This window comes from Carassius auratus, chromosome 47 (genome assembly GCF_003368295.1).
Source record: "Carassius auratus strain Wakin chromosome 47, ASM336829v1, whole genome shotgun sequence".
NCBI classification, from domain to species: Eukaryota; Metazoa; Chordata; class Actinopteri; order Cypriniformes; family Cyprinidae; genus Carassius; species Carassius auratus.
The window spans coordinates 13536771-13559870 of NC_039289.1; the positions used below are offsets into that span (position 1 = coordinate 13536771).

The 23100-nt window shown below is 34.0% G+C and overlaps 1 protein-coding gene across 2 annotated transcripts in view; it reads right to left on the reverse strand.

Moving 5' to 3' along the window:
- The window catches only part of slit1b (slit homolog 1b (Drosophila)), a 39494-nt gene extending 17183 nt beyond the window's left edge, over positions 1-22311 (reverse strand). For both annotated transcript variants that reach the window (XM_026236380.1, XM_026236381.1), the window contains exons 1-11: positions 21687-22311; positions 15766-15837; positions 15437-15508; positions 13814-13885; positions 4504-4575; positions 4307-4378; positions 4142-4213; positions 3869-4032; positions 2452-2596; positions 2055-2126; positions 1757-1828 (exon numbers count right to left, since the gene is read on the reverse strand). In XM_026236380.1, the coding sequence (XP_026092165.1) occupies positions 1757-1828; positions 2055-2126; positions 2452-2596; positions 3869-4032; positions 4142-4213; positions 4307-4378; positions 4504-4575; positions 13814-13885; positions 15437-15508; positions 15766-15837; positions 21687-21892 (1091 nt within the window). In that variant the 5' untranslated portion in view covers positions 21893-22311. The remainder of the gene's footprint in view (positions 1-1756; positions 1829-2054; positions 2127-2451; positions 2597-3868; positions 4033-4141; positions 4214-4306; positions 4379-4503; positions 4576-13813; positions 13886-15436; positions 15509-15765; positions 15838-21686) is intronic.
- Positions 22312-23100: the final 789 nt, after the last annotated feature.

Here is a 23100-nt window from a genome sequence, read left to right on the forward strand (position 1 = left end):
ATATTTACACTTTCCGAAATAAATGTATTAATTAAAGTCTGATTCTTGAACGAATCACTACTCTGTCCAGTCTTTTCAGTCAATGAAAGAGCCGATTAGCAGTAACGAATCAGACCAACTGGATCTAAGTGACTAAATGTTAGTCTATGTGATTTTAACACCAGTTTTATCAAAAACTTTAAGTTGATTACTTAGAAAAGTCACACACAGCATGGCAGACAATCTGGCATGAAACATTGTTCCCGCTGAGCTGAATCGCACACATCCTCCTCACACAATCAAATCATATAAGACATGTATGCTAGAGATGACTAGCGCTGGAGGCCAGACACACACTCATATATTTACACACACCACACACAATCACATCAGAGCCCTGCTGAGATTGTCTCAGAACAGATGTCTACAAAGAGCTCTTCATGCTACATGATGCATAATTCAACACAGCTATTAAGCGCGCATGTATGAACATGTTGGAAATACGTGCTGATTAAATGACTGTATACTATAAGTGCTGTGAAAATGTACACCACAGGCATCTTGTTTACAGATTTGAATAAATGGAAATGTAATTCTCAAAACAATATTGTAAGCAGAGCTGATTTTACAAATAATAATTAAATACAAATTATTCTTTGTGATTAAACGTTGTTGAATTTTTTTATTCAAGTGCAAAATTCTATTATGGATACATTTAATTATTCATTTATATCACTGTTGCTGGGGATTTATTAAAGGCTTTACTCTCCTGTAAATATATAAATAGTTGAAAATATCATTTCCTGCTGTGGAAAAAATAAGTATTTGCTCCAAACGCTGTTGGAAATCATTTCTTTTAGGTCCGGGTTGTTTAAAGGAACATTAGCAGTAATGTCTACATCAACATTTCTGTAGCAGAATGATTTTATCAGTGATGTCTGAGGCCTTTATGAAACCCTCTGCAGCATTTTTATGAGTTTATGACTTGGTCATTTCATATAATACCTCCATTTTCTTCTTTGTTCTATCAAAGATTTTTTTGGGGGGGGGTCATTTTCTTGTAAGGTCTATTTCTAGCACCGCTTCAGCTTTATGACACACAGCATGTTTGAAATTGTGACTCTACAGGGTTTTAAATCCATTGAAGGGTTGAGAGCTTTCCATTTGTTTGATTTGTTCTGGGTTTTTTTTATTTATTTATTTATTTATTTTCAGCATGCTATAGTGAAACATCTGAATTGCTAAATCTATTCAGTAGAATTTTTTTTTTTTAAATAAGTCTCTCCTGCTCACCAATGCTGAATTTGTTTGATGTTAAATACAATAAAAGCTGTAAATATTGTTGATTAATTAATATTTCTGCGATCAAAGCTGAATTTTCAGCACCATTTCTCAGAAATATTTAATTTGCTGCTCAAGCAAGACTTTTTTTTATTATTATCAATATATTTAGGATGCTTTATATTTCTTCATAACCTTTTTGAATGGAAAAAGCGGAATAAAGTTATTCGAATAAAGAATATTGCCATCAAGAATGTATTTACTGTTACTTTTGATAAATTTTATGCATTCATGCTCAAGTTATTAATTTCTTTAAAAATAAAAATATATCATATTATGCATTATAATATAATATAATAGTATATAATATAATGTTTGTTTGTACATTTAAAATGTGGAAATATGCTGTGAATCCCTTTATTTTCTCTAATGTAAATCTGTAAAACAGCCCCAGTAAGAGTGAATGAATTGTATTGAATTATAAATGCACACTTACAGTGAGTTGAGTGAGCGCAGGCCTTGAAACGCATCGGGGGCGATTTCAGAGATTTGGTTATTACTCAAATCACTGCAGAGCAAAAGACAGAACGATGAAATGTAATAATCATAAATATAAGGGAAAACATCTGTTTCATAAAAAATGCAGCAGATCCTAAAGCAATTTCTTTCTTAATTGGAATAAATTCTATGACAATTACATGTTTAGCAAATACTGCATGTATAGTGATTCTAGTAAATGTATGTAACTAATGAAGCTTATTTGTGTCACAGTTTATATAAATGTAATGACTCACATTCTGCGCAGTCTCTTGTAGGAAGCGAACGCTCCTGGAGGAACAGACTTTATACCGTTCTGCTCCAAACGTCTGAAAGACAGAAGAGCAGTTCAACTAAATGTCAAGGGTGGATGGTTAGCTTTACAGTTCAGCTCTGTTATTTCGAGCGTCTCCTTGGCCCCCTTTTTTATCATGCAGACTGCTCTGTGAAGGGCACGACCTTTAGCCCTAGTCAAACAGTCGAGCGCACCAACACGGGTCAAGAAAGGGTAAACCCAGGTCAAGGGTAAATGTAATTAAAGAGTCTGAAAATATTATATTCTGTTCATACTCAAGTATATCAAGTACTCTTTTTAAAAGTGTGCTAAAGTGAACTTATTTTTCACAGTATATTCGTAGTAAAAGACACACTCACATCTCAGTCATGCCTTCAGGCATGTTGGCTGGAATCGCTGTCAGACCTTTTCCTCTGCAGTCCACGATATTGTTCATGCAGGAGCACATCGGTGGACAGGAACCAGACGCAAGACCACAGGGCTGAGGACCGGAATCAAAAACACCTCAGGAGAAGAAGGAAACATTACAGATATTAGTATTAGGCATGCAGCTGATTGGTTTAAAGTTAGCTCGGTATCGGTCTGGGTTTTTCTTTAGATTTGGAACAGTGTTGTTTTCAGAAAACATCATGTTTCTAAATAATAATAAAAAATTAAATTTTCAAATCATCATTTAATTTGTTGTGGAAATGACATTTTTGTCATTGAATAAAATGGCCGAATTATTTGTCTTGCTGAGAGCAATTTCACAGCAAGCATTTCATTTATCCAAAATTTGCAAAACAATTTTGGTGATTGTTTTTTATATAATATTCAACTTAATTAGAAATAATACATAATAATAAAAATATTCTTTAGTCTCCGTGGTAAACAAGTTCACTGATATTTAAAAATCCATATTTTACAAATAGTAAAATTGATAGCAAAATTATAAATATCTTTCACACAATAAATGTTAAAATGGTTTATTATTGTTTTACACTGTTTTGAGATTATAATAACGAAAAAGGGTGACATTTTTATGACGTATTTTCATATTCTTAAATCTGGGGCTGGAACAAAATCAATTCCTTAAAGTTAGTCAGAAAATAGCAACAAAAAAAAATTATCACACTGTTCATGTGAACTTCATAATACTATTTATATATAAAAAAAGCAAAAAGTCAAAATCTCATAATAAATTTTTTTTAATTTAAATTCCGATTTACTAAGCATTTTAGAAATGTTGCAAAAAAATTTAACCTGGGACATAAAAGTTAAAGAAGCAGCCTATCATGTGACCATCTAAAGAAATAAAAAGTCGAAAATCTCTTTATAATATTTTTTTTCCATTATTTCACTTTTAATTTAATTAAAGTTTTAAAGATGTTTTAAAAAATAACCCCAAAACATTCAAGTTGAAGAAAAATGTGACCTTCATACTACATATCAAAGAGAAATTAAAGAGTTAAATCTATTTTAAATATTTTTTGTTGGAATTTCATTAATGTTAAAATGTGATATATATATATATATATATATATATATATATATATATATATATATATATATATATATATATATATATATATATATATATATATATATAATTTTTGATAGAAATTAACAAAAAAGGAAAAATCTACAAAAACTGTAAAAATGTATCTTGTAATTGTATTATTTAATTGCATTATTAAATTGCAAAATAATAATAATAATAATAATAATAAAAATTATTACAAAAAATTTGCAAAAAGTGTCCAAACTACATCCCATATCCCAAGAGGCCAGATTTACCGGAGCATGTGAAGTCTTTCTTCTGCAATTCGGCCAGGTTGAGGCCATGTAGGTTTGGTGGTGCACTGCACTGAGTGTATAGACCCAGTGTCGGTCTCTGTCTGAGCCACTGAGACAGCCATGACAAATGACAGTCACACCGCAGACTGTTAGAGTGTAGCCGGCTAGGAAAACAAAAGTAGATAACTGCTGACAACGGACTGTGCAAGCATCACTATTGTCAATCCTCATACTCCTGTGTGAGGAGAAATGTGGAAAAGGCTCTGGACTCACAAGGTACGTAACTTGGGCATGTGATTAAAGCTGGAAATGGGGATGGTGCTGATATTATTGTTGTTCAGTGTGCTGTGAAGGAGAACCAAAGAAAAGGAACAGATATAGTCTGAAATACACGCAAACCAAACAATAAACATAAACTTTTTAAATAAAACTACATACAGGACCTCCAGGACTCTCATGGCACGAAACGCTCCGTCCTCAATGCAGCTGATGTGATTCTTATCCAGCTGTCTGAGATCAACAGAAACACAATGGCACACGACACATTTTGATTATTTAAAGGTTACGTTTAAATCATTTTATTGGACAAATTAAAGTAAACATTTATAGATAAAGTTGTGTGAACTTTAACTCACAAGTTCTTGATGTTCGTAGCTCCTCTAAATGCTCTTCTCGGTATCATGTGGATGGCATTTTCACTTAAGTCCCTAATTGAAAGAATTGTTAAGAGATCTTATTAAATTAAATCAATATTTAGAACTGAACTGATGCTGAAATGTAAGTTTAAGTTAGAAACCATCAGCAACCAAGTCAAGATGCAACATTTATTGCTCTTTTACAGTTGGGGAGAATGTAAAATTTTACATTTTTGGGTGAACTACTCCTCTAGTAGAGTATAGTATTTCATTTATCAGCTTTGTCTCAGATTTATTAAATGATGCATAATGTTTTTAAACTATTTAATTTTCTTTCTGTATCTCACATAAAAAAAATAAAAAAACCTTGGATAAACAAACTACTTTTGTTGTCTGGGTTTTTTTCAAAATAAACTGTTAAAAAGTTACATGAAGATTATTCTTTATTGTTTTAAAAAGAATAATAAATACAATAAAAATACAAAAGAAATGTTTTTCCTTATTATATGTAACTTTCTATTTAGAATTTAATTGTGTCCTTTATTATTTTATTATTTAGGTAAAAATTGGTAGCTGAATGCACTGTAAGTCGCTTTGGATAAAAACGTCTGCTAAATGTATAAATAATATTAATATAAATATAAATATAATATTTATTTTCATTGACAATTATTTTTAATCATGCAAAATAAAGCCTCTGCATGAATAACATTTCCAATTTGGCGGAAAACAAAATGTGTGTGACACAATCTCACAGCCATGGATATGAAAAGTGTCTATATTTCATATCTAGTCATGCTCTGTGCTGTTCTTCAGGAAATTGACATTTAATAAAAGGAGATCTGGATTCCCAAATGTCATTTCATCTGTTTTCTCTGCATGTGAAAGCAATTGGTGACCTTTTCCTAATGCATGTGATTTTTGCTGCAATTTCAAACTGTTGTTAAGTTCCCCGCAATTGGTTCAAGCTACAGTAAGCATTTGATGGAAGCCTTTTAAGTTCCATCAGAACGAACAAAGAGTTCATCAAATTAACCCTTTCGAGTCGATTAACGCATATATGCGTTTTGAGTCATTTTCTCCTGATAACCCCGAAAAGAACTTAAATTACACTTTCAGTTTTAATCGTACAGATAAGAGCAATACATCAATCGAATCTGTAAAGGGTCTAGTTTTTTTTGGATACAAACATAATAACAAAGAACCTTTGTGCACTTATAAAATAAAGATAACAAACAAGGTGCGCTGTCTACAGTCTTTGTCTCCGCTGATCGTCATGTACAAACATTTCGTTAAAATGAACTGTAACTCCGTGAATACTCAAAGAAGAGACATGAGAGAGATATCTATAGAAAGCCTGGAATGTCTACTTTTAAACTAAACAAGTGCTGCCGAAAACAAATATTCTGAGATAAAGTAATCCATATGAAAACAACGCAATGTCTGTTCTTCATATCTCCGCTCATTATATCTAATGTGACCACGCCCCCGCGCTGAACGCGCTATTCAGATTCAAACTGAAGCGCGCGGCTTGAATACGCCCACACAGAAGAAAAAGCAGCGAGTCTGTTCTTCAAGTTTTTATTTTATTTTACTGTTTGCTTCGCAATAAGAGGACTAAGACATAATTCACCCCAAAAAGATGTGATGTGGTTGAGGATTTAAGAAATGAATTTCCTCAGAAAAAAGAATGAAGCACTTTATTCAGCAGAGATCATAAACATGAGTAAGTCTCTTTTTATTTATTTGTACTAGTTTTCACATAAAGTGTAAACATTTTACTAGTTAGACTTTTTCCAAAGACTTTTTCCAAACTATAATTCCTGACTAAACGTATAATCAAGTGAAACATTATGAAGTTTCAATAACAATATACAATACTATACCATTCAAAAGCTTGATGTAAATAATATAAATGTGACAAATAGAGATAACTCTAACAAATGTAAAAACAATGCAGTTCTTTCGATTTATTCCCCCTAAAAAAACCTGAAAAATATTATCAGCTCTTTTCAACATTAATAATAATAATAATAATGATGATGATAATAAATGGGGTTTATTTGGTAGAAAATAAGATTGTTAAAAGGATTTCTGAAGGATTGTGTGACTGAAGGATGCCAAAAAAATTGTTTGAAAGTCAGCTTTGATTGTTCCTAATAAACTGTTTAACTGCTCCCCCAAGTGGATATTAAATTATGTTGTGGGATAATTACATATATTCTTAATAAACTACAAACATAAAATTACTTTTATTTTGTTCTCACATTCTTTCTTGTAAGTCCTCCCTCAGTTGAATGAGAGGCTCATTATGCAGCTCATTATGCATGGCTTTGTCTTCTCAGGTGTAAATCACAATGATATTCATGATAGTTGAAGCCTACTCGCATATGACTTTTACCAACAAAAAGTGTTTTAGAAAATTTAAATCAATATATTGTTTTCTGTGAATGAGTAAACAAGATGATTTTCACATCATTCAGAAAGAAAAATTCTAGGCTACAAGCTCCAGTTCTCAACTTTTCCGGCAACCAATTTTATGTATGTGTTTTATTGCCTTATTCAAGTGATTTAACATTTTTAGTTTTTCACTAACCATGCATAACATTTTTTTTCTCAAAAATACAATCATGTACATGCATGCCTTTCACATATTATTATAGCCCAGTTTGTGCTGATTACAGTGATATTAGACTTTACCCATTTAGATATTTATAAGAAACTGAAAAAAGCACAAATGTCAGGGCATGACAAAACTTCTCAAGGCCCCAAAAATACCCTTAGACTCCAGAGGGTTAAAGCTCTTTTTTTGTTTAAAGAGTTAAAAGCAGTAAAAAGCTAACAGCAGATGTCAGTTGCTAAGGTGCTATTTCCAGTAGCCAGACAATGAACCAGACACAAAATAAGACATCTGTAATCAAGTGGGAAATGGAATGAGAAAAGAGTGAGAAAATGCTGAATATTTTTTATTTTAACAAATAGTAAGGAGTCTTTTTTTTTTACTGTAAATAAGTATAGAAATGAACACAAAACCACCAGCTGTTTGAGTCAGAAATGTGAATGTGGGTCTAAAATGGCATGTGCTTTCAATTGCTTCTTGTACTTTTCAGTGCAAATATGGGCAAATAGGTCTTTTTCACCTCACATTCCAGGGATGGTTAATTTTTTATATTAGATTTTCATTCTAAAAAGCATTTTCCTTCTATAAGGTATCATTATTCCCGGAATGCTTAAGTAGGTCAAAATGACATACATTTTCTATGTATTTTAATGCATTCCACTGGTAATTTTTTCAACTGAAATTATATATGTAATAAATGTGATTTAAATATAAGAGTCATGATATTTCAATATCATACTTGAATTAATAAAATGTTAACAAAAATATTGTTTTACACTTATAAAACATATTTATTGTCACATAATGCAGTTTTATAAAGTAAAATAAATGACATCGGTCATATTTGACCCACATATGCATTCAGTGGGGCTAGTTTAATTGCACATACCTACTAGGGCTAATTAAATTAATTTGTCATTCATGTAAATGTAAGCAATAATTTATTCTCTGTGTTATCTTCTACTTTACAGCTTATTACCTGTGAATGCTAGTCACTGGTTACTGGTCAACTCTGGTCAACTCTATCATCCCAATGATATCACGTATTAATGAGTCAAAGTCAGGGATATCAATATGAACTCAACGTTTCTCATTGGATTCAGGAGTGAAGTTGCTTACATTGTGACTTCCTCCCCACAACTTTGATATTTACTTTTTTTGTTTATATCAAACAATTAATGAGTCTAATTTATTTTTGTGGTAATCAGCATTACTTTACAAGTATTTCTGTTTGTTTTTAACTTGTTTTACTGACTCCTGAATATATACAGAACTCAAGAAGTATCGTGATAATGTAATGCAGGCTTGCATTATTTACATGTAACACTGCCAATTGTCTATCACATCAAACTAATTTAAACACATTCTAACTTCATATCTGTCTTATCCATCTTTAAAAACTAAGGGAAACTTGAAAAAACTCCTAAACTCTGGGAAGAAAAGCCTGCAGTGCTCTCAGTGTGAGCACAGGGTTTCCTGGTAACCCCCTTTAATTAAAGCTGTTGCCAAAGATGTTCAGTTTGCATTTGCTGTGGTCCCAACCTGGCTGACATACAGAGGTGAAGGCAAACAGTACGGCTAGTAAGACTGCTCAACCTCTGCAAATATTACACTCCAGATCTTTTATTTGAAAACCCTTGAAAGAGGGCAAGAAGAAGAAGACAAAAGAGACCTGAGTGGGAAAAACGAGCAACAAGTTGTGGGATCTGAGAGACTGCGACTAACCACACTGGTTTCCTTTTGTTAGCCGTCGTCTTTCTTACATTTGTCTTTTTGTGTTTGACATACTGTTTACTGAGGGATATTAAATGTTAGCAAAGGCAAAACTCATTCATCAGAGCTCAAAGACAGTGAAGAAAGTAAACCGAGAGAAAATGGATGAACGAATAAGAGACTGAAAAAAATCCAACACTGTGCCTTTTAAATTGTTACACATATTATATACCTTTATTTATATAGGTATACAACCAGATCTATAGATAGTTAAACTTACTATGTTTTTTTTTTTAGTTAGCTTATGTTTTGTAAGATAAACATTAAACACTCTATGTAATAGTTGGCATTAGCTTATCATAGCTAGCTGATTATCATGCCAGCCTACATGTCTTCCATGTAATTACCAAAACTTGAACTCTGCTTCACATTACAACCTCGGGTGTGCAGTTATTTTCAATAATTCAAGGTACTATCATAAATAATTCCTCATGTCACCACTTGCACTACAACTAGGCAGACGTCTGACTCAAGCACATTTTGTGTGACCGGCCAGTGAACTGTAAGAGGTGGTTAATTGTGCCATTATTGCATAACTTTACAAGGAAAGCCTCCAAAATGACCATTATATTACCATGTAGAATAATCATTCAGCATAATGATTCCTTCAAGACCAGAAACGTATTTAAAGCAACAACAAACCACAGATATTTGTAAGTTGAAAAGCAAAAAACGTTCTAGTAAAATAACCAGTTAGCATAACATGTACTACTAGCACTACAAAACACTTTAGAAATTAGAAAAAAAAGTTTGGGCTAGGTCATCTGCTCACATGGAGTTTGTCAATAGTATGTTGCAAAGCTAACAATGAGATGCATACTGTACTGTACATACAACATAACTTTAAAAACACACACACACCTCACACACACCTTATCTTCAAGGATCTGTGCAATTAACATTTTGGATAAAAAAAAAAATCCCTCAATTTTCAGAGAAGTGCATTTAATTGTATTGAATGTGATCTTGAACTCTACTTGAAAATAATATATTATATATATTATATATATATATAAGATGCTCAATTCATTTTGCATTTTTAGTTCGACTAACAAGCTGTTCCAAAGCAGTGTGCCTTTAACAGAAAATGTGGATTGAGATAATTTTGTTTTACTCTTAGGCACTATGCAGTTTTGTGTAGAGATGCCTATACTACTCTATTTTACTACTAATTGGTAAATGATATCTGGAGCAAGCTTACTGGTACAATTTAAAACCATTTTAATAAGAGACAGATTCATAAAATTGTCAAAACTAAGCAAACTGTCTTTTTGTACAATTTTGTAATGATGCCATCTGATTGATTTCTTGTCAAAATGTTTAAAGGGGGGTGAAATGCTCGTTTTCACTCAATATCCTGTTAATCTTGAGTACCTATAGAGTAGTACTGCATCCTTCATAACTCCAAAAAGTCTTTATTTTTATTATATTTATAAGAGAAAGATAGTCTGTACCGATTTTTCCCGGAAAAACACGAGCGCCTAGAGGCGTGACGTGTGGGCGGAGCTAAAGAATCAGGAGCGCCAGTAGGCTTTTGAGTTGAGAGCGTCTGGAAGCTGTGACACAGATCCAGAGGCTGAAATTTAACAAGAGCAGCATCAGCAAAGGCGGTACGCTATGTGGTATGTACTGAAACTGTATATATTTGCTTAGCGGTTTTGGAAAATGACTAAGTTCTACTTTATGTCGTCTTTTTTTTATTTATTTTTTTAAGCTGTACATGTGGAAAGTGCAGTTTGATAACAACATCGCATGTTGTTTACTTGATGTGCTTACGCGCTGATAGGTAAGTTAACAACACAGAGATATTTGAAGCAGTTTTACTCACCGCATGTGGTTCCAACACACAATCGTGACCCTTTTCCGTTGGGACTGCATTATCCTTAAGAAATAAACGATGTGCAATCCGAAATGCAGGGAACAAACAAAAACACTTGCACAACTCCGTTGATGCTCTGTAAATATAAACTCCATCCACTGGTCCCTTAATGCTGTTTCTCTTTTGGTAATCTGTGCAGGGTTGTCTTGCCCTGGCAACCAAAAACACACTTCTTTTGTGACTTTTTGCGACGCTCTCGCTCTGATCAGGCTGTGCTCAGCCTCTCAGTGCTCTGCTATACAGGAGCGCGCGCTCTTCCGGCAGAAGAGCACGCACTTAGGACCCATATAAGGAAATTCCGCTCCATCTAACGTCACACAGAGCCATACTCGAAAAAAACTTTCCGAAACTTGTGACAAACCGGAAGAGGTTTTTTTGGAACAGAAATACTCCTTCAAACGTACAACTTAATTTGTGAAACTTTGTCCATGTTTAGCATGGGAATCCAACTCTTTAACAGTGTAAAAAACTCAGTATGCATGAAATAGCATTTCACCCCCCCTTTAAGGTTTGTTTATATAGGGATCCAACAGGTTTGATAGTAAATTTAGATACTGTTCCATTGCATTCATATATAACTTAGCTGATTTAAATTATCTAATCATATAAAAGCAATTCAGGTTTGTTCTGATGGTTTTACAAAGCCTCTTTACATGCACATCAAATTTTAATTGAGAATATAAGATAACGCCTAAAGATTTAAAATCACTAACTCTTTCTATTGCATTGAAACTCTAATTAATTCAAAGCCTAGCAGTTATTTTGGCACCACAGTGAAACACCAGTCATTTCATTTGTTAATAAATCTGCTGCTGATATATAAATTACTGTGTCATCTGCATGAAACTGACATTTAGTTTCCTTTCAACAATTTGGTAAGTCATATAAGTATTGTAATGTATAAGGAAAACAACAGAGGACCTAAAATTGAAATATTTTAATGTGTTGACTAACATATTAAAACACATATCAAGTATTTAATTACAGTTCTAACTGTAGTGTGTTAATATTACATTTAAAATGATTACATTTAAAATTGCAACTTCATTACACATGTATAATTAAAATATATTTAAAGACACAACTATGCACTTCGATAGATTTTACATTAAAGTATATTGTATTTTAGAAAAGATGCTTAAAATAAATACTTTGAATTAACATTCCGAAATAATTTGAAATAGCATAAAAATTTACTTAAATCCAACTTAAATGGGTCAAAAAAGGACTCTAAACTACTACACATTTGCATTCAGTTCACACTTAAATATATTCTTTTAAAATATATTATTTTCATAATAATTACGCTTTTAAATAGTATTTTAAAGTGTACTTTTTTGCAAATGAATTCCAATTGATTTCTGTATTAGTATGTTTGCTAAGCTAACAACGGGATATGATAATAAACATAGCACACAAAACACATCACAAAAAATATTGGGTGAAACAATATAGTCAACTATTTTTATCAATACATCAAAGTACTGAACAAACTTTGCTGTTGTTTTTTAACTGAGCTTGTTGGATGTTGTCCTAAATGAGATTTGAGGCAATATCATTTTAATTCCTACAATTCAAAAGAGTGCACTTATACTCTTTAAAATGCTGTCTTCATATGCAGCTTGCTAGTTTTTGGAATAAAGCTGTTCACACTACAGCATCCTGTCAAATGAAATCAGTTTCTGAGCGTTCCTGGAGAGAGACTAAATAACTTGAATACTGAAGAATAATTAGTCTTTTCTGTCATCATCATTGGTTCTTAACATACACATTCTAAGCTAAGTTCACACATCGTTAGCGCAAAATAAAACTTTTGCTACCTACAGTGACAGAGTTGAGAAAAAAAATCTACATACCAATCATAATTAGCAATCACCCCTGTTATTTCCCCTCTTGATTAAATGTGTTAATTAATTGTGCACGGAGAACACCACCGTGGTGCCAATTAGCAAAGCTATCCTAATGAATCTTCGAGTATTAGGAAACTATTACTTGTTTTAATGAACTAGCTCTTGCTTTGTTTTAATTGTTCACCACAAAATTCAAACACAGAGAAAGAAAAAATCCACATGACCCACATTATCATAAACCAATATTCCTGAGGTTACCAAAACGAGTGTCTCCCTATGAATTCCATTTATAATAGCAGACATCTTTCCCTAAAGGCATGTGTGGGTGGTTGGGGGTGTTCGCAGGCAGATTGACTGAACGCACCACATCCATATGGCAACTCACTAATGAGACAACGTGTGAAATGGCATGAACAAACAACCAAATAACAAGCAAACACAGCTGTCCTTAACTATTTGTTCGCACCCATTATGCCTCTTTCCGTACTCCCACACATTCCTACATAGTTTCTTTTTTGACCCACTGCCCCCAACAGAGGAGACTTCACCAACTGTATTTGTATTCAATGATAAAAACCCTTGGCCAAACAACAGCTCACTAACCTAAGCTCTTATTTGGACAAGAATGTCCAGGAAGATGCAACAAAAGTACATCAAAGGTGTTTTGAAGCAAATTCATTGGTAGAAACTAGGCTAGGCAAATTAGCTAGATACTATATTTTTGTCATTAACATTGTCATATTTCAAAGACAATAAATTTATGAAATTGCCTAGAAATTGCAAGTACCATGCAATTAAGTGTGTGAAAACATTACATTTAGTTCCCACTTAAGTATATTCCTTCCGTAGTACTCATTTCTAAAGTTTACTTTTTTCACAAAGGTTGATTCCACTTGAGAATGGTATTAGCATGTTAGCTAAGCTAACAATAGGATATGATAGTAAACATAGCGTAATAAACACAGAACACAAAAAACTATATGGTAAAACATTTTGACTAACCACAGCTAACTAACCTCAGCACTTATTAAGATGATATTTTCCAGGAAGTCGCTACACAGAATGTTTTGGTGAATATTTATTAGCAGAAGCTATTGCTAGAGTTATTGTTATGTTGTTGTGTGAAATTTCTATGGTTCCATCTCAACAAGCATTTCCTGATGTTTCTGATAAGGAGCAGTCACTCACAGTCTGGAGAGAGTGGGATTTTTCAGGAACAGGAGCTCTGGGAGTTGCTGGAGACGGTTTCGGTTGAGACGTCTACAGGAAGCACAAAGACATACAGCTCACAATTAAACCCAGTTTGAAGATTATTAACTAATTGTCCTTACACACTGTAGCTTTCAAAGAAATTAATTTTGTGCCTGATTCTAATTAGTTACACAAATTGTAGGGTTGTATTAGTCAACCCTGTTACCAAAATCATTGCTCCTGTAAAGTTATTTAAATTCAAATATTTTCTTAATTTGTGGTAAACTTAAAGCCAATATTTGGCCACAGACTAGCTTAATTTTGATACTTTCAACCCTGTTTCCCATTCTGATATTGGCTTAGATGCCTGAGGGGAGCACACAGATATACTGCTCAGTAAACCCAATTTGGGAAACGATATAAGACATGAATAGATGCAGTTCATTTGAAAAGTCAAATTTGATCCAAAGTAAAACTCTGTTACTATTATTGGATTCCAGGCACAGTGCGGAATCATCCAAGATTCTTTTGTGAAATCTGGATTTTATTAGGTCAGAGGAACATATCAAAAATATGTAAAAAGGAAAATGAAGGTTAATTTCAAAATTACTATGATTAATTTTACACATACAGCTCTGGGGACTCATGGAGCCCAGATATTAGGAAAGTGGTCAATTCCAACAGATGATAGTTAAAGATAGTTAAATGCTACACATTTTATATTAACCCTATCCCTATTAATCTTACTGTAACATTTTTGATCTGAACATTTCTAAGGCCTTTAAATTATCAACATGATTGTCTGATTGCTAGTTACTTTTTAGCAAGTAAAAGTCCTTTTAGTACAAATTTAAAACGTTCACCTTCAGGTAGTGGCTCACATGCCCATTTGCTTATACAGTCTTATACAGAGCTTACACCAATAAAATTAAGCATTTAAATATCACCTTAAGACATATTATTGGTAGAGATAGAGTGATGATGACTAACATTTATTTTATTTTATGAACGTAGTCTCCTAAACTGTTATAAAAAAATTCTGATTGATTTACTTTACATGCATTCAGAATTTCATCTTATGTTTGCCCATATAAATATCAGCATCTGCACCAAATTGCATATGTGTTTGGGCCTTTGAATAAAACTGAGATGCTTTTCTTCCTACATTATGAGCTTCATATTCTCATTTTATCATATTTATACAAGTCATAATAGTCTGATCCATCAAATATAATTATTGTCTCAACATGCTCAAGGATATTATATTGTACCAGTTTCTAACTAGTTGCACAAATTGTGGCCAATTCTGTTACCAACGTTATTGTTATAATGAATTTATAGTAAGTACCTAACAAACATTTTCATAATTTATGGTAAACTACAAGCCAATATTTGTCTCAAACTAGCTTAGTTTAGACATTTTCAACCCTGTTATCTATTCTGAAATATATCTATATATAGAAAGAGAGACTTCTGTTTTTAGAATTTGTCTAAAGGTTTAATAACTATTTCATTTCAAATTATATGAATCATATAAATATAATTTCATATGTCATGCTTTACAATGTTAAAACCTTCAAAACAGAATACTGTATTACAAAGAGAATTATTTAAACTCACAGTCTGTCCAACTCCTTCAGATCACTGAAGGCTGCTCTATCAATATTGACAATCTGGTTATCCATGAGGTGCCTGTATAAATTCATAAAGTAATGCACAGTGAGAGTTAAAAAGAAACAAACATTCAACACAAAGTGGAGAAAGTGAAGTGTTGAAGAACGGCCACACATTCCATTCCAAACTGTTGCTTACATGTTCAAATGTGCTCTTGCCTGCTTTCTAGTTATAGTTGTGGCATATATAAAACTATTTTAATGCCCGGATCTCTATACATTACAAAATACAACAGAAATCAGATTGATGTGAAAAAATAAATGGATAAAACTCACAGAATTCGGAGGTGCTTTAGGCCAGCGAAGTCATCCTTGCCAATATGTGTGAGGTTATTTGTGTTCAAGTCTCTTTAAAAGAAAGATGAAAGAGGTATTGTTAATCACAAGTGAAATAGTAATTATAACTTACTATTTTAAATAACAGCCAATGAGTTAATAAATCAACGGCAATAAAAAAAAGTCAACCCTGTTACCAACATTTTTGTTATTGTAATGTTAAAGAAAAGTACCTAACAAATATTTTCTTAATTTATGCTAAACTACAAAAGTCAACATTTGACTCCAAACTAGCTTATTTTATATATTTTCAACCATGTTACCCATTCTGATATATTTTATTATTCATATTTATATTAAATGGGGGTTGGACAGAGAAGAAATATGATATGGAAAGAAATACATGAAATGGAATGAAAGGAGGTGGACAAGGTGAGGCTTAAATAAGTGATAATTCAGTTTGTGCATTTCAAAAGGAAGTGATGCAACAGCAATGATTAAACAAAAGTCAGCTAGGTAATTTAATTAATATCTCAATAGTTTGTCCTTGACATTCATGAGATTAATGTAGGCATTAATCTAATTTTTTGGACACCAGCACACAGGCGTGAATGAACTGAAACCAAAGAAATGGATATATAATTCTATAAAGACTGCAATTTGTGCATGCAAAGCAGGGTTACATTCATTGTTTAGAGGTGAATGCTGACAGGCCGCCCCTTTTGTAGTGGAAATATACATTTACACACGTAGACTAGTGTCACCTGGGACATGGGTTGTAATGGCACTATTGTGGAAAAGAGCCCAGGTGTGACCAATCAAGGCAGTGAATGAGGCGACTCCTTTAATCCTTTAATTAGGCCTGCATCTGCGGCCAACACTGGGACCATTAATGTGGAAAATTGGACACAAAAGCAGCTTGATCTCTTTATCTGCTATACACCCCTACAGTTACAATGAGAGCTTGAAAAAGTAGCTAATGGCTTGACACAAAGATATACATAACCAAAAGACCTTAAGTTCTGCAAGCGCAGTCATGTGGCAATAAAGAGTCTATATATAATGCATGCATTTGCAAGGGTTCATTATCAGGCCCAATTAACGTTGAGAAAATATATTAGGAAAATAATAATTAATTTAATAAAAAGCAGTTAAGACTACTCCTAATAATTTATGTAATTATTAATTTTAAAGCATATTCTCAGCACAAATACCCTTTTGGGTGGTTTATTTTGGACTTTTTTTTTTTCCCAGAGAAATAAGATTGAGCAGATTGAATTATTTACAAATTATTAGTTTTCAGGGCTAATAACTATCACTAGGCCTTCAAAGTCAAATTTGTTGGTGTTGCAGAAAAACAATTTTGAATATTAATAACATTTTAAGTAATTTTCATAGCAATATAGTGAAAATTGAAAAGTTTGAAAAACTACTCAAATGGAATCTAGATATGTGTTGGGGAATATCTATCTTATATGTCTGTCTGTCTGTCTGTCCGTCTCTCTGTCTGTTGTTCCCTGTTACACAAGTTACTGACCAATGAATGACCCTAAATAAATAAGAAAAAACTATTTAGCCTCAAACTAGTAAAGATCAGAGACAAATCGTAAACAGATTATAGGCTACAATTTCAACCCTGTTACTTGCATCCCTATTACCCATGCTGGTAAATGAACTCTGGGGAGCTAAAATAGAGAAAAAGATGGGACAATTCTTCAGGCCCTGGTCAAATTAGGGAGACTGGAAATTTCAGCATTAACCTGCAAAATGATTGTTAGGGGAGCCCAAATCCATGTTCAAATTGTACCCTTACAATTTCAACCCAGTAACTTGCTACCCTTTTACCCACTCTGGCATATATATACAAATGGGGGCAATGTGACACGGGGGAGGTTGGGATGAGTATGACGGCCCTGGTCAGATGAGGGACCCAGCAATCTCAGCATTCCCCCAGAGTATGATTTTAAGGGGAGCCCAGAATGATATCCGGTGCACTATTAGTACTCCTCCACAGATATCTATGCACCTTCAGAGTTTGTTGCATACCAATTTACCATACATCAGATTTGGTCTCTTATGAATAGCTAAGTTTATATTAAACACTACTAAGAGATTGGTTTAGGCTACAACTTTGGTGTTTTACAGGTTACATTGAACATATATTTAATTTAATGGAATGGTTTTGGGGTTTTTTTGGACTCAAACTAGCTAAGATCGACTGAGTGGCAGATTAATGTAGGCTACATCTTCAACCCTGTTACCCATTCTGCTATACACATAAACACAGGGGGAATGGTTGGGACAATTCTATGGGCCCTGATCAGACAGAAGGCCAAGCAATTTTTAGCCTTACCCCTGGAACACGATTTTAAGGGGAATCTGAGTCCATAACCTGTCCAGGAGGCCCATGAGCCCTATTAACGCTCCTAAATAAGCACCTACACACCTTCAAAGTTTGGTCCTTAACAATCATCCATCCCATACTTCCAATTCAGCCTCTTCTAAACATTTTACACTAAACATATATTTCATGTAATGGACTTTCTTTTTCTAGAAACCATCATCCAGTCTCATGTAGGCTACATTTTCAACCCTGTTACTCATTCTGGTATATACCTTCGCACCTTCAGTGTTCGGCCACTACCAATCACTTCAGATTCGATCTCTTATGAACAACTGGCTTACACTGAACTCTTTTACAGAGCATTTGAGACATGAGATGCCATACACTAAATTTAGGGTCTTCAATGTTTTTCACGGTGAGAAAGAACTCTGATACCAAATGTGTGAAGCAGAGCAATATATTAAGCGTACAGCCTTTGGTGTTAATAGAAAATTATAAAGCCTCAAAAGTGCGAAAAGCTGCTCACTTTACAACTACTAAGTTTGTGATCAATATATCAAAATCAATAAATTACTCTACACTGCATAATGAATCTCCTTTTGTGTCGTTGTTTACAAATGAAAGCAGATTCAAAAACGTAAACGTTTTGAGCGGTGAGTGGATTCCAACTTACACACCTCTGATTGGCCATTGCATTCAGGAGATCAACAAACCTGTCTGTCATTAGCTAGATTTCTCACTGCTGCAAAAACACACTGTACAGGAACATTTCACATTCTCCAAAGCTCAAACTCAAAGGAGTACTTTCTAAATCTTGCTTTAGTTTTACGGTGCTTACATTTAAAAATGACTATGGGTTTTTTGTTGTTGTATTTGTTGTTTGTTTACCTACGTTTTCATTTTTGAAACCAAAAATGATTTGTGTTCAAACATTGATTGGTGGACCCCCTGCAGTACCGCTGCAGATCCTCGGTTAAAGACCCTTGCACTAGATATTTAATACAATGGTCTCATCAATCAGTTTACGTTCATGTTCAATTCATTTCATTCAAAAGGCAAAAACAGCTTGTACAGATATATCCTGTCCGTTCTCAACTCTATAATTGGCTAGTGATATCATGTAGAGCCGTTTGAGTGCTGCAAGCCTCAGCAGCCTTTTGCCCTCCTTCCCGACCCTCGCCTCCCCCAGCCAACTCAAATAACGGCGCCTCCGCAGCTCCATTCTTTACCACTGCTTGGGCAAAGCTCAGGGGACCATGGGGGATATTATTTGGCTAGTGCAGTCTCCTTGATAAATGACTCTGTTTGCTGCGCATCGCCTAGGGAATGTCCTCCTCACTATAGAGCCGCTGGCTGTTATCAATATTGCTTTCACTGCTAATTGTTCAACAGGGTTGAACACATTGAACCTCATCTAAATGCCTTTTCATTGTTCTTTTGCGGCACTTTCCTGAATTGTTTGTTTGTCCCGAAACATCATTCCTGTTGGGGAAAGGGTCTGGTCTCATTTGCAGTCAAGGATGAAATCCAGTAATTGGGAATTAAGGGCGAAAGATTTCCTTAAGCATATTTCGCAATGGGTTCAAGCTGGTCACATGGATTTTCCCCAATGACCAACAGAAGTTTGTTTGGTTTGACTTCTGTTTGAGTTCGGCTTCATACATTATTACACTGTTGACAACAGACGATGGACCTTGTCCGCTGCAAAATTTCGCTGACCACAACTTATATGTTACTCACATGTCGTCATTTTTGATTTGGGGCTCTGAATATACAAGTTAAAGAATGTTTTGATTTAATTTGTGAATTAACTACTTCAGTCTGTTCTGGTCAGAAGGCTTGGACATAGTCACTAGAGTTGTATGGATTACTTTTCCAATACTTTTTTGTTATTGAAAACTTTCAGGCATTTTTATTATATCTATGGAAACTTGTGCAGAAGAAAGAAAGTCATACAGGTTCGGCATGACATGACAGAATTAAACGATTTTTAGTTGAACAATTCTTTTAAATGCAACATTTGCAATTTGAGGCACTGCTATACAATACAACAATCTTAGGAAACAAACATATGATACATCTCAGTATGATCTGAAAGCGCACTCGAGGAGGACGATAACCGGAATCACGTCCTCCAAATCAATGGACATTATGTCCTGCAGTATCAGTTACTTTTGACATCTCTTGAGCTGCATGGAGGGTTTGATGGACATGCTCTGATAGATCTAACATGAGGTACTCTAACCTCTGAGACACACAAACATGCTCATATACAGAGCTGGTGCATAATTTAAAGGCCGACACTGTAAACACAACCAGAAAACAACAACTGTGTTGTACATTCTCTGAATAAAATATAACTGACTGTGCACATCTATCTATCTATCTATCTATCTATCTATCTATCTATCTATAATCTGTGTTACTAACATAATTTTTTTCTATGTAAACAGTACATTTCTAGTCCACTTTAAACATATCATGCAAATGTTATTGGGTTTACCATACCATTATCTTGATCTTGACCTGACTTACATGATCAGGACTTTTGGGTTTCATTGGGTTTCATTTTGTACAGACAAGCTTAGTGAGCTATACTTAAACAGCAATGCACCGATAATTTAGCCAATACCGATAAACCGATAATAGTACTTATTCCTAGTTATTTTTCCTTGTTACTTTTATATTTTCCTTTTTTTATATTTATATGATATTTGTTTGTTTTAGTTATAGTAATTTTAGTACTTCAACTTAAATAAAAAACATAAATTTTCTAATTGTAAATTTTTTTATGTAATATTTATATTTTTACCTAATTTCAGCTTTATTTTAATTGCAGAAAATGATGTTAAATAGAGTCATTAGCAATATCAAACAATCAGCTATATCTGATGAATGGCAAAAATTAAATATCTACACTATACTTCAGTCCAGTTTAAATAAAAGTAAACTATTTTTTAATAGAATTATATATACTGAAAAAAAACTTTTTAAATAGAATTTATGTAGCACAGAGTTATAAAGTACTGTATGATTTTTTTTTTATTTATATCAATATTTAGATTTGTTAGCTGTTACATTTAAAAGTGTAAAAATTAGTATTGCTTTTAAAGATTATCTTTGACAGAGTCTGAGATCATGGCAAAGATAATCTAAATAACCAAGATTCAAGTGATACCGATAATTAAAAAAATCTCTAATATCAGCTGAGAATCAATACGGCACTGATATATTGTGCATCGCAAATATAACATTTGTCATTTAAAATGCATCACTAAACATATATTCCATGTTTTTACAAACTAAGTGGTAAGTCAATATAATTATATGTAGTTCTTGTTTTGAACACAAAACATTCTTTAAGTTGCCAGATATAATTTTTGGAGAAAATTGGATCTAAAATATCCCTAAACATACTTTACAGATTCAAAATGTAAGTATCAAGCACATAAAATACATCCTGTTAAAGCCAAGCAAGGTGATGAGTGTCAGCCTACGCCATTCACAAATCCACAATCATGCACATACATTAGAGTGACGTTTGGTGACACAGCTGCAGTCAGCAGATCATACTCACAGTCGTTCTGTGTTCTTTGGTATATTTCGTGGCACGTTTTTGAAGGCAAGTCCATGGCAGTCCACAGTGGTGCCTGTGCAGGAGCAGTGAGGAGGACATGCTCCAGACTGACCCGTCAGGAGAAGGGCGCACAGCAAACCCCAGATCCACCAACCACAGCTGGGAAGCATCAGTTCAGCATTCAGACAGCCAGTCCTGACCGGCATCTCTAACCCAAAGCTCAAAGAAGTGCGTCTGAACCTCTATGGATGCTGCAAATGCCCAAACATGTACTACAGGACCGCTATCACTTCTTGAAACACTCAAAATGTCAAAAACAAAGAGTGAAAGTAAAGCCAACAGACCGCAGATCCCTCAGGAATAACAGAACTTGTTATTTTCTTCTCTCCAGACTGTTTTTTTGGCTGGTCTTTGTGTGATGCTTGTCTTTCTACAGTGATCCCCTCTCTCTCTCTCTCTCTCTCTCTCTCTCTCTCTCTCTCTCTCTTTCTCTCTCACTCTCTCTCTCTGTCTTTCTTGCTCTTTCTTTCCTCCAGGGTAGAGCTCTGGAAAAAAAAAAAGACAGACTCGTGTAATCTCCCACACTCGTCCTCCCTCATTCACATATAGGCATCGTCCATCAAAGGATCTACAAATCACAGCTTCTAACTCCTCCCAGTCAATATTACACCCTCCAACGGTTTCTAACGGTCACACACACACACACACACACACACAGTAATGGGAGACCTGCAGATGTCCTGCTCTCTCTCTCTCTCTCTCTCTCTCTCTCTCTGGGTAATTACAGTCTCTGGCTGCGTGGGGTCTGGACGAGGAAGAGGGAGGAGGACGAGGCTCTACAAACACAAGAACTGAGCATTTATGTGCACACAAGTATAACTTTATGGAAGAATATGTTTAGGGAAAGATATATAAAATGTATGATTTACAGGGCAATCGATAGTTATTTTTTGTAAACGGAAAGGCTGTACTAAGTACATGTTGTAAACTGTAAGCTAGGTTTAATAATTTATTTGTTTTAACTTGGACATTTCTCATTCCATAGACAAATTACCCAATCAAGCAATGGACCATGAATATAAACTATAATTATATATATACATTGCTCTCTTTATACTTTATTTATTTATATTCATAGTATACTTATATAGTATGTATATATACTACTGTATGTGTGTGTGTGTGTATATATAATACAGTATATGAATTAGTGACTGAATATATATATATATATATATAAGCATCACACTGCCTCCGCCGGCTTGCCTTCTTCCCAAAGTGACACCTTCCCATCAGAACCAGTATTAATGTCTTGAGTCTGCTGAATTGGACCACATACATGCCTATGGGACATGCCCCCCCCCCCCCCCCATCATATGACACCAAACACTGAATGCGAGTGAAGAGTGTAAGA